Raw genomic sequence first — 12,797 nt, forward strand, 5'->3', positions numbered from 1 at the left:
TTTCATATTTTCTTTTATTTTTCATTCTTTTGACTTTTCTATTTTGCCCAATTCAATTTTTAAAGAATTATTTTCCTTCATGAGTTTTTTTGTACCTCCTTTTCCATTTAGTCTATTTTACTTTTTAAGTACTTTTCTTTAGTGTATTTTATGCTCTTTAACCAAGCTTTTAAATCTCTATCCATGATTTTCTTGCATTTCTTACATTTCTTTTCCTGATTTTTCCTCTATCACCCATCTCTTTCTTTAACTCTTCCAGGAATACTTACTGGATTTGGGTCCAATTAGAATTTTTCTTTGAGGCTTTTTTTTTTGGTTTCACTCTGTTGTCTTCTAAGTTTGATCTCAGTCTTCTCTGCCACAGAAGTAGCTTTTTATGCTTAAGTTCCTTTTTTTTCAGTTTGCTCATTTCCCCAACTTATTTCTTCACTCTGAACTTTATGCTAAGACTCACCTGGGAGGGTGGAGATGCCAAACTGAAGCTTGGCTTTTTTCTGTGCTTATTTTCAAAGCTAGTTATGAGGGATTTGCAAATATTCAATGCTTCTCCAGCAGGCCTCCTAAGTTGTTTTCAATGGAAAAATGCTTAAAGGTGTGGAGGGGAAGGGGAAAAGGGGAGAGAATTTGGAAAAGAATGTTAAAATTGTTTATGCATATAATTGGAAAAAATAAAATATTAACATATTCCCCTAAATAATTCTTTTATTTAGATATTTTTAATGATGAAGACCATGGCATCTCTAAGGTAGCCATTCTGTTGTTGAGTAATTATGATTATTATAAACATTTTCCTTTATATTAAGCTGAAGTGTATGTCTATATCTTTTCCCCATTCTTCCTACTCTGCAGCAATCAGAAAATTCATCATTATCACATAATACCAGCTTAGCAGTGACTCATTGAATAAAGTAGCTTCATTAAATCTCCAACTCCTTGAATTGGAAGCAGGCAAGAATAAGTGCTTATGCTCTGTATGACCTGATAGGAAGTACAAATCCAAGCATGTCCTAAGGATGTGGCATTCACTTGGCAACTCTCTAATCCCTATTTTATAGTCATTAAAAGTTGCATAAATATTTTCTTTATGTTCTCTTCCTGATCTCTAGGATTTATGTCTTAAAAATGGAAATAATGAGGGTTGACATTTTTACAATAATTTTATGTTTTGTCACTATAGCCTCCTAACAACCTCAATGAGAAGGCATTACCAGTTTTGTTATACTGAACTTACAATTGAGCAAGTTAAGGTTCAGAGACATAAACTGACTTGTTCTTGAATTTATGGCTACTAAATAGTAGGATTTGAATCCAGGTCTCACTGCTGTCAAGTCCAGTAGTGTAGATGGGAGCAGATTCTCTTGTTACTTCAATTACAATGGCTTTTCCCCTTATCTTTGGAGAACCTTGAGAAGGTTGCACTGACTGTGGCAAAAGGAAGGAAATTTCTACTGAGCTCAATGGTGGAATCAACAGTTATCACTGTAGGTGACTAGGTGGCACAGTGGATAGAGCACCAACACTGGAGTCAGGAGTACCTGAGTTCAAATCTGGCCTCAGACACTTAATAATTACCTAGCTGTGTGGCCTTGGGCAAGCCACTTAACCCCATTGCCTTGCAAAAAAAAAACTAAAGAAAAACAGTTATCACTGTATCTGAGGCTTTATTTGTGTGGTCTGAACTCCACTAGGTCAAGCCAAATGGCACAAGTTCTGAGGTTACAACCCTAATGAGGAAGAGTCACATCTATTTATAGTTTCTGTATAATGCTAAAACCTGAATAATGATCATTATTTGTGGTTTCCCAGTCCTAATTTTTTTTTACAGATATGTAAAAAACAGATAAAACAGAGTACAGTGAATCATAAAGCTCACATGATATGGACACTGCATATTTCAAGGTAGAATTTCTTCTTTGGGATTCCCATTCCAATTACTGAGGAATTTTCTGTTTTTTTGGGGGGGGGTTTGCAAGGCAGTGAGGTTAAGTAACTTGTTCAAGGTCACACAGCTGGCTAATTATTGTGTGTATGAGGCTGGATTTGAACTCAGGTCCTCCTGACTCCAGGGCCAGTGCTCTATCCATTATGCCACCTAGATAGCCCTACTGAGGAACTTTTCAGCTGGACCCAAGACACTAGAGATTTCATGCCACTTTTTTTTTCCTGTCCCCAAGTTCACTATTTGAAGTAGATTTATTACTGGAAAAGTCTTCCTTTCATGGTTAGGCATACTGCTCACACATTCTTTGGTGTGTTAAATCTTCATTCTCAGGGACGGGATTGCTTATTGGTGCAAGTTTAGGGACTTCTTGAGGTAATGGAAGAACATGGATTTGGAGGCAGGAAGACTTGAGTTCAAATTCAGCCTGTGACTCTGGGGAAGTCACTTAATCTTTTATTATCTGACAAAAGGATCCTCTAGAGTGGGATTAGCAAATCCAATTCTTTGCCAAGAAACCACAAGTCCACAGGATCACAAAAAGTTGTACATGACTAATTGGCTAGGGACTTCTGTTTTTTTAAAAAAAGGTATTTAATGTATACAATATGAATGAAGCATAGGACAAGTAATCTATCTCTGCATGGAAAAGGAATGCTAAACATAGGATACTCATAATGTTAATTTGACAAAATAGGATTCAGTTACTTAATCTGCTGGATTGATGATATTTATACCTTATCAGAACATAAAGTGATAACAGGACTGTTGATAAGGCATAAAACATGCCACTTCAAGTCTGCACCATTAAATTGATAAAAGCATTCACTGGTCCTCTCTATACCTACTAAATCCTTGAGAAAGGATGTGGGCATTCCAATCAGAAACTATAGCATGGAAAAAGCTGAACTTAGAGAAAGAAGACCTGGATGTAAGTCTCATCTCTTCTATCTATTCATGACATTGTCCTGAGCTTCAATTTCCTCATCTATAAATTTGGCACCTATATTACATGCTTCAGAATGATTTTGAGAAGACATAATACTTATAATAGTAACATAATAGGTTGTCTTTATGTAGCATTTTAAGATTTGTAAAATTCTTTACATGAGTTATCTCCTTTGATTAAGTGAGACAGTGGATGTGAAAGTGCTTTGTAAAACATTACATAAGCAGAAAGTTTTAACATTATTGGGGAGGATTCATGGAGAGGTCAGAGAAAGAGATAATATGGGTTTAGAATGAAAAAGACTTGAGTTCAAATCCAACCTCAAACACTTACCTGTGTAACTCTGAACAAGGCATTTAACCTCTGACTCAGTTTTCTCAGTTTTAAAATGGTGATGTTTATAGCACCCATATCTCAGAGTTGTGAGGATTCAATGAGATAATATTTATAAAGTATCTGACATAATAGGTACTATATGAATATTAGTTATCATCAATAATCATCATTATAATATTGTTAAAATAGATATTCAATTAAGGATGACTTAAGGATTTCAAATTCAATTAGTCTTTTCTATCATTCCACTTCATTCTTTTCTCTACTTCTATGCCCCCTAAACCATTTAGATTTTAGGGTTACTCTGTCTCATTTGTTCAAAGGAATTCATTCTAAGTCATGGACTTCATTTTTCTCATTGCAAGCTCTTCTCTCATTTGGAAATATCAACATCGTGCACATTTCCTTTGTGGTTTTCACATATCATCATTAACTATCAAAGCTATCATAAATAACTTTTCCTCATTGGGTTTAACCTATATACAATCCTGGACAGCTAGACAAAGACATCAGCCTTTTTCTCTTTTTTATTTCTTTTCAGCATACATAGGATCAAGATGGAGGAATCATCAATTATGAACCTTTCCAACAGCCAGGAAAAATCAGAAGTTGAACAGCCAATGAATGATCCAGGTATTTCCACCCAATCTTTCCAGGATGTCTTTATTAAAAGACATAACTAGAACTTGTTTTCTTTGGTGCCTGAAGAAGGGAGTTTAATATCAAGGGAGAAATACATTTGGGTTCTGGTAAGATAGCCAATGAATTTCTAATTCAGATACTTAGAGGAAATTTCCTTATGGTGATTTTGGGAATGACCATATAGGTAAGTTGAGTAAAAACTGAGTTAAATTGCCTTCCTAGCTTAGGGGATGTGATCTGTGGAAGGAGTGCTTAACTTGGAGTCAGAAAGATTGCAATTCTTTTAACTATTCTGTTTTCTCATATGTAAGATGAGGCTAAGAATATTTACAATGCTCTCACAGGATTGTCATGAAAATCAAATGAGGTGATCTAATTGAAATATCAAATTATTCTTTCTAAAGTTTCTCTTACAGAGAAGTAAGACATCCTATTTCTGCTTCTTTTGGTCTAACCTTTTATAAGGAAAGTAATTAATGATAGGAAGAAACATGGTATATTGCCAAGACCATCTGACATTGTATCAGGAAAATCTGAGGGCCAGTTTTAGTCCTGACACTAGTCTTGTGACTCTGCCATAGTTAATAAACTCCTTCAAGTCTCAATTTCTTCATTTGTAGAATGGGAATGATTTTCATTACTCACAGAACTGTTAAGAGGAAAGTACTTATAAAACTTAAAATACTACATCAGTGTGCTTTCTTATTAGTGATCATGCCACTGGTGTCATTTCTTCTATTCTGTCTTGTGAGATGGATGGAGTATGGAGGAATACAGAACATTTTTCTCCTGGTATTGGAACAGATTCTTGCTAGGACCTCACATTCTGGCTCCTAATATTTCTCTGAAGGTAAAGTGCATGCCAACCTACATCCTGGTGGAGCAAGATAGGGCTGGTTGCCAAAGACTTCTATTTCTTTCACTTTGTCTTCTAATTCTGACTCATCCTTGTTCTGTTCTAATATCAAACCCTAGCCCTAATTATTTCATTGTCTTTCAACTCCAATTCAAATCCCACTCATTTTCCAATGTTTGTGTGACTAATTAGAGGTTTTCTCTTAACTATCAAAAACTACAGAGCAAGAGACCTCGACCTTGGTAGCTCCTCTTCCTCCTTCTGCTGAACCAGAGAATGAGTGGGGACCAATCCCCAATGAATTATTCATCAAAGGTATCACTTACTTAGAATTCTCAGTCTTTATTCTTTCTTTTATGTATTTAAACTGTTAAGTGGATCTGATTTTTAAAACTCAAAATGAAAATTTATATAAGACCAAAAGATGAAGGCATCATGATAAAAAAAAATAAGAAATGTGCACCAAAGCAAAAAATCCATGTCAGTTCACAAAAGGATTAAGATATGTGCTTTTCTAGTAGTAAAAATGTAATGTAGATTTCTGGACTGAGAGAGATGCTACAGGCTTTGGTTCTAGTCATGAATCAATCATTAATTATTGATGTGACATGATCAGATCACTTAACATCTTTTGCTCTTTGTTTCTTATGTGGAAAATATACTGTTCCAGATGATCTGTTAAAATTCTTTTCAGATCTAAGATTCTATGATCTTCTGAAAATAATACACACAATAAGTACAGGGTAAACAGAAAATAGGCACTTAAAAATGCTTGTTGAGTTGGGTTAAAATCCATCTATATTGACAAAAATTAAGTGGTATTGGTCACCTTGACCCTCATTTCAAGGATAGAACCTTCAGGCCTGCAAGTTATATTGGTGAAGTGGCATGTTCATAAATGCTTGAGAATATTTATTTAATTCATAAAGTCATCCCATTTTATAATCATATTTCTCTGCATGGTTACTTATACCATAATTCCTTAGATTATCAGGAAATTAATAAGCATAAGTAAAATAAAGAAAATAAACTTTTCTATTTGTTTATAAAGACATTGCATATTATAAAAATATCTATAGAACTATGGGATATGATAGACTTTTTGTTAGTACTGAATTAGTTTATGAATGTGCTAATTGGTGGCTAAAATAATTGTAACCAAGATAAAACCCTCTGTGACTCACAAGAAGTCCTTCTATATAGTATGAATATTTATACTCTCTCTACTAATCTATATCAATAAACAGTGTGTATATATGCATTTGAATACATACATATATGTGTCTACTCATATGAGAAAACTGCATAAATTCACATAAATTATGAAAATGTCATTAATTAAGTAAATCATCATTTTAATATTGCAGTAGATAATTTTCCTAGCAGTTTCTAGGTACAGTATGTAGGTACTGGACCTAGATTCCAGTTTCAACATTTACTAAACTTTGTAAATCTTGCTTATACTCTCTCTGGACCTTAGTTTCTTTATCTGTAAAATGAGATTTCCACTGTACTCAGCTTCATTTAGTCAACATATAAAGTACTATCTTCAGTTTAGCTTAATACCTTGGGAGGACATTTTGATTGTAGATTTTTTGAGGGGTAGGATCAGAATAGAAAATTCTGAAGACTCTTCCAACTTTTAGGCTCCTTAAGATTACTTATTCAGGGCTACAAGGGACCATCTAGTCCCACTCCCTAATGTTTTTCTAGGTTTAGTCTCTGTAGCTCTCCTAAAGTAGAAGTGTGGGGGCTATTCACAGGCCTGGACCCACTATAATATTAGCATTGGAGTGTTGACTTGTTGCATTTCCAATCTAGTCCAGTTCATTCCTCCTTAAGTAGTTCCTAGGAATTTACCACATTGGCTCTGGACTTTGTAAGGACAACAGATTGGCTTTAGAGCCAGTTGGCTCAGAACGTCTGAACTCAAAAACTCCAGATTCAGACTTTCTGGTAGTAGAATTTACAGGTGAGCTTCTATGTCTCTATTTCATTTTACAAATGAAAAAACTGGGGTCCATGGAGATTATGTGGCTTTCCTAAGGTTAGGATAATAAGAAGTATCCTGAGACGAACTTGAATCCAAGTTCTCAGATATCAAATGTACCCTTGATAGGGCAGTTAGGTGGCACAGTGACTAGAACACTGCCCTTGGAGTCAGGAGGGTGGGAGTTCAAATCGAGCTTCAGACACTTATTAGCTGTGTGAACTTGGGCAAGTCACTTAATCCTGATTACCCCACATTCAGGGCCATTTCCAATTGCCCTGATTAATATCTGAACACTGGACCCAGATGGCTCTGGAGGAGAAACTGAGGCTGGTGTCTTAGCACAGCACCTCTCACTCACATCCAATTCACACGTTTGTCATGGCATCACTTCTCTGATGTCAAGGTCTTCTTCAAAAATGAAGGATAGACGCTGTATCTTTGGTAATCTCTAAGGTATATTTAAACCATAAAAATTTATCCCCTTATTAAGTTATATATGTTATAAGATAACCTAAAGGCAGAATGTACAGTAAATGAAGCCCTTATCCCTCCCTCTCATCCCTACCCCCTTTTTTTGCCCTCTCTCTTTTTTCCCTCCATTTGCTCAGAAAGTCACTTCCAAACTTTGGACAGTTTGAGATAGGCTGTATCTAATTTAAAAAAAATAGAATTTCTTTATTCATTCATAAGGTAGGAATCCACATCATCTCTAACATTTCTTCACTTGTCTCTATTAGATGTTCCTGACACCCGGTCTCCATGGGCAGTTATTGTGGTGATTCTAGGGATGCTTAGCCTACTATTGATGATAACAACTGCGTTTTTTTGTTACCAATGTAAGTATTTCAGAGCAAAATAAAGAGCAAGATTTGTCCATAAATAGAACAAGAGCCTCATATTGCTCAATTACGGAATAGCTTATTTTTATTTTTAAACAATAGTGACTTTTTGTTTTTTAACACTGAGATTTTTTTAGAGGATATAATAGAATTTACTCTTCTCATTATTATGATGATGATGACAATGGAAAAATAGAGAAGAAAAGAAAAAGAGAAAATAATATATAATAAATATGATTGCATATATAATAAGCAATATTACATTATAACTAATGGATAGTGGGTCAGTAATATTAAATATTACATTGTAATTAATATTTTCTAATATGTTGTTATAATTTTTCATATATTACTTATTATATATTATATATGATAAATATAAAATAGTATATAAAATAAAGCAATATATGCACCAGATTACTTAAGTAGAATACTAGCTATACTAGGTGTATGAGAGATAGACAATTATTTGTGATGAATCTATAATTTTAAATTTTCTATACCATATCTCTTTGATGATATCCTTTGAGGTCCCCTTTTGTGTACTTCTTCATTAATGATATATTGTGTTGTTCTTTCTTTTGTTATATACCTCTATGGTAAATCAAGAACTTGTGCTGCAAACATTCAATTGCGTATATGGATTTTATATTCGTCTATAGATTTTCAAAATGAACAGGAATCAGCTAGAAGGATGGATGACCTCATCAAAGTATCTGTTTCTTTTCACAACAAAGTAGAAAACTTCACTGAATCAATGAAGAAAATACAAGAGGGTAATGAGGCTTAGAATTTGTTTTCTTTTCAGTGTTTTAGAGTTCCTTTACTTATTCTCTGCCTATTGCTTATAGAGTTTTTAACTATACTTTAAAACCAAACTCAGATAGGATCTCTTCCATGAAGTTTTCTTTGATATCTTTCCTCCCTTAAGGTGCATAAAGAAATTTGTTTACACTTCTGTTAGTTACTTTAAAATATTTTAAAATAGTTTTGGCACAAATAGCTAAAATTATAAGAAAAGCAGAACATTGCAGAAAAAATCTTCAGATTAGGGTCTCATTTCTCAAATATGTAGCGAATTAGGAAAGATTTATAAGAATAAGAAGCTAATTTCTTCCTTGTTCCTCTACATTGTTTATGCTGTGACCTTTTACATCTAGGTAATATATCTATTAGATTGACATAAGATATGAGGCATTGGTCTGATACCCTTAGTATGTATTATTGAATAATGTATTGTCTCCTTATTAGAGCAGAATGAGGATAGACAACATGTCTTTCCTATTTCTCCTCCAGCATTGTAGGACAGTACACCGTACTTAGCAGTCATTTCACCTATATTTGTTGAATTATATAGAATTAATTACCAAATATTTGAGTGTTTCAGTGGGGGAGTGAGGAGTGGACTCCAAACCTTCATTAGGTATGGGATTCCTAAATAGGAAATTCCCTTTACCAGTTCATATCTGCATTTGTTCAGCAATTTGAGGTCTTAGACACTGCCTTAGGCACTAAGAAATTAAGAGATTTTTCCAAAATTGGTATCCAAATTTTTCTTAACTCTGAGGCTGTGTTATTTAAATTAAATGTTTGTCCAAATACATATTACTTAAATGTATATGTAATTATAAAGTTATTCATATCAAAGTATTTTAATTTCTGATGATCATTGCAGTGACAAATCTCTTTTTACTTTTTTGAGAAGTAAAACAAATTGACTAGGTTATATTAAAGATTGATGATTTCTGTCCTTTAGATAGTGTTTTAGTGATAGCACAAAGGATATCTGAAATTTGAATTTTTATCTGATTCAAAAAATTTTTTATTTATCCCTTCTAGACATTTTAGAGAATCAAAAAATCCAATTTAAAAAGTTCTTTGACATTCTGAAGATGCAGAAGGTGAATCAAGGTAATTTGGGATAAAGGATGTTTATGCTTGATGACTCTGAAATCATAGTCCCATATAAAAGAAAATATTGCTGTTTCATTAGGGAGACTTCTGGGGTTGAGGTTTCTTTAAAAGTAAGAAATCTGAATACCATTGCTTCTTGACCACAGATGCCTTAATTCTATGAACCTCTGTCTTAGCCCAATTTATTTTTCTCTAGGAAACCATTCTCAACCTTGTCTGAAAAATTGGAATCAGTGCAAAGATGATTGCTACCATCAAACTCTCAAAGATGGACTTTGGTTTAACTGTTCTGATCTTTGTATCTCCATGAATTCTACATTTCTGCAATTAGGAACGGATATGCTAATGGTAAGGAGTATGTCTTTTCATTTTGAGAAGTAAGGGGGAAATAATCAAAAAAATAGTTGACTTAGAGAGAGGGAAGAGATAGAAAAATAAGCAAGGAGAAGAGTGGATCAGAAAAGGGAGGAACATTTGCTGGGGCGGGGGGGAGATCAGGATAGAGTTCTTAATTGTCCCTTAAACATCCTTAGGAATCCAGATGATATTATGCATCCTTTCAAATGTTTCTCCAAATTATTTGCATACTATTTAATTTCATTCATCTTCTTGAAATGTAATCAAAATAACTCTGAAAGCCTTTTTTTCTTGAATTCATTTTAAAGAGGAACATACATAAAACATAATCTTATTCATCTGAATAGACTGGGTCTCCCTGGTTTGCACAGAGTCTAGAACCTTTGTTCTGCTTATTTCTGACCAGGTCCAGTTTACCACTCCTTAGGTAAGCCTCAGTTCCTCAGTAACATGGATCATAAGTCCACATCATCCCATTCAGCACGATACAATCATAAGAATAGAGTTTTAGTACTGATTCACAAGTCAATTTATTTGAACCTCTGCTTCCTAACCTACAAAATATACTAATAAAATTTGAAATGACTACCTTACAGAGTTATTGCAAGGAAAGAACTTTAAAATTTTAAAAGTATTATATATATAAATGTTCATTCTTGATTTTTATTACTGTATTATGCTTTTTCCTGTTCCCAAGAAAACATTGTAAGTTGTGCATTCTGATTCCTCATAGGATTCCATGAAAATATTTGTATTAAATGAAACCTATATTGGTGTGGTTTATCAAAAAGACAGCAATGAATGGAAGTGGATAGATGGCTCTTCTTGTCCTTTTCTGTAAGTCCTTGGAACAGATTTTAATTCCTACAAACCATTTTCACTTTTTTATAGCACACAGGTCTTCGGGAAATAGGAAAAAGATTCCTGGAGCTTGAGTTTAGATAGAAGGCAGACCTTGAGAAAGAATGCAGTTTCAACTTGATCTCTTGATTCATTGCCCTTGATGATGCTTGAATAAAGAAATAGGTAGCGTGGGGAGGAAAGGAAGTAAATAATTCTTTTTCCATAGCTCAATATAAATTTGTAATTCCTTGGAAACCCATAAGAGTAGATAGATATATTACTTCTGAGGGTCTAGATCTGTGATCTCCTTGATGGGAATTACTAGTGTGGAAACTCCATCCACTAATGCAAATTAGCAACTCCCATTCACCACCTTAGAGAGATTTAAAAAGAAGAAAGATTAGCTGATATACCCTAGGTCTTTGGAGAGCCAATTTGTTTTGTCTAAAAATCAGAGATCCAAGTCCAGAATCTGATAAACTCAGATAACATTTAAGGAAAAAAGGTTTTTAATCCATTCCAGAACATACTATATCTTGGCTCTAGACCTGACATCCTCCTAGAGCTGTATGATCTCAAAGATCAGTTTAATCTAGAATGAACTCTAAAATCCTGAATCATGTCCTTTAAGTTGGATCAAGAATGGAACAAGGCAGAGGGCTAAGAACAAATTTGGCAGGGCTTATCTTTTGGTATTTCTCGGAATGCTGTATTTCTAAAGTAAAGGAGGGAGAAGAGACATATAGTTGAGTGTTTCTCCTTTCAACAATATCCAAGTTCTATCAGTTTCTAGAATTACTTTCTGTTTCTCACAACTTTCTCACAAGTGTAAAATCCACATCATTTATTGCTTCTCCAGTGACCATAAAAAATCACACATGGCAAAATCTGTGGCTACAGTTTACAGCAGACTCATAATGTATTCTCTCTCTCTCTCTCTCTCTCTCTCTCTCTCTCTCTCTCTCTCTCTCTCAGAGCATCATCAAAGACAGAACAGAATTTTGGGGACTCATGTGCATTTATAAATCCATGCACTGTGAATTTCTATCAGTGTAATAAAATCTTGCCTTGTATGTGTGAGAAGAAGACTCTAAGTCCCGAGAGCTAAGATGATGTGAGAATCTATTTCCTAAAATGTTATCATAATAGCATCACAATTATGGGTCATCACCTTCACATATTTTTGTTTCTTGCTCTTGTGATTTCTTGTCATTTTGTGATATATCACTATATATAATTTTTAAAATATTCTGTTTCATCTCTTGGTGATGGAATGAGATAAATCATGGTTTCTTAAGAGAACTTCACTCATTATATTCTGCTATTTTAGAATGCTCAGGAACCAATAAGAGAATTCTTTTAGACTTAGTGACTTCTGGGATCATTTTGTTTGTATGGGGATTTGTATGACTGGGTTAATGAAAACATAATAAATGTTTTATTTTCTTTGCATTCTTTTTCTATTTTGGAGGGGGAAGAAAGGTATACAATTTGTGCTTTGGTGCCAATTGTTTTTAAGCACAGGTATAATAAAATAATAGCAATGATAAATTGGTATTTTACAGAATCAAAAAACTTCATAGCTGTAAGTATTGTCCAGAAAAATTTTGATTGTTTTTACAATACCTCTAATAAGTCTTTATCCTTTCTCAACTTAAATTATTTTCAGAAGGGGTAAAACCATTATGTTGTAAGAAAATCTTTTCATAGAATCACAGAATCTTAAGAAAGAAGTGTAGCATCTGAGATAACATATTTTTTTTTCAGGTGACCCCTTGCATGTATAGGGGAAAGCTGTTCTAGATTCAAGGTAATCTGTTGGTCTGTATCCACTAAAAAAACAAAAACAAAGCAACAACGTGATTTGGGAACCCACATGAATGAATTTACTTTAATAAATCAGCTAAAATACACAGTTGATTCAAACAAAGAGTATTTAATGGAATAGCATAAAGCAAAACGTAGCAGTAAAACATTTAATCCATAAATAAGGTATACATTAATTAACAAATGTGATGTCACAAAAACACACATACAAATGAGTGGGAGACAGTAATATGTAGGAACATATATAGGTCCCAAGTATAAAATTTCATCCCTCTCTGTACTGAATTTTAGTTCATTAGATT

The 12,797-nt window shown here is 33.8% G+C and overlaps 1 protein-coding gene across 1 annotated transcript; it reads left to right on the top strand.

Annotated features, from left to right (window-relative positions):
* Positions 1 to 3,725: 3,725 nt before the first annotated feature.
* On the top strand, positions 3,726 to 12,077 carry LOC141493973 (killer cell lectin-like receptor 3). The gene is made up of 8 exons (XM_074195189.1): positions 3,726 to 3,857; positions 4,945 to 5,037; positions 7,453 to 7,551; positions 8,217 to 8,330; positions 9,394 to 9,465; positions 9,665 to 9,816; positions 10,559 to 10,662; positions 11,644 to 12,077. Exons 1-8 carry the CDS (start codon positions 3,782 to 3,784, stop codon positions 11,774 to 11,776), a joined length of 843 nt encoding a protein of 280 aa, XP_074051290.1. The 5' UTR covers positions 3,726 to 3,781; the 3' UTR covers positions 11,777 to 12,077.
* Positions 12,078 to 12,797: the final 720 nt, after the last annotated feature.

The sequence above is a fragment of the Macrotis lagotis genome, chromosome 7, assembly GCF_037893015.1.
Source record: "Macrotis lagotis isolate mMagLag1 chromosome 7, bilby.v1.9.chrom.fasta, whole genome shotgun sequence".
NCBI lineage: Eukaryota > Metazoa > Chordata > Mammalia > Peramelemorphia > Peramelidae > Macrotis > Macrotis lagotis.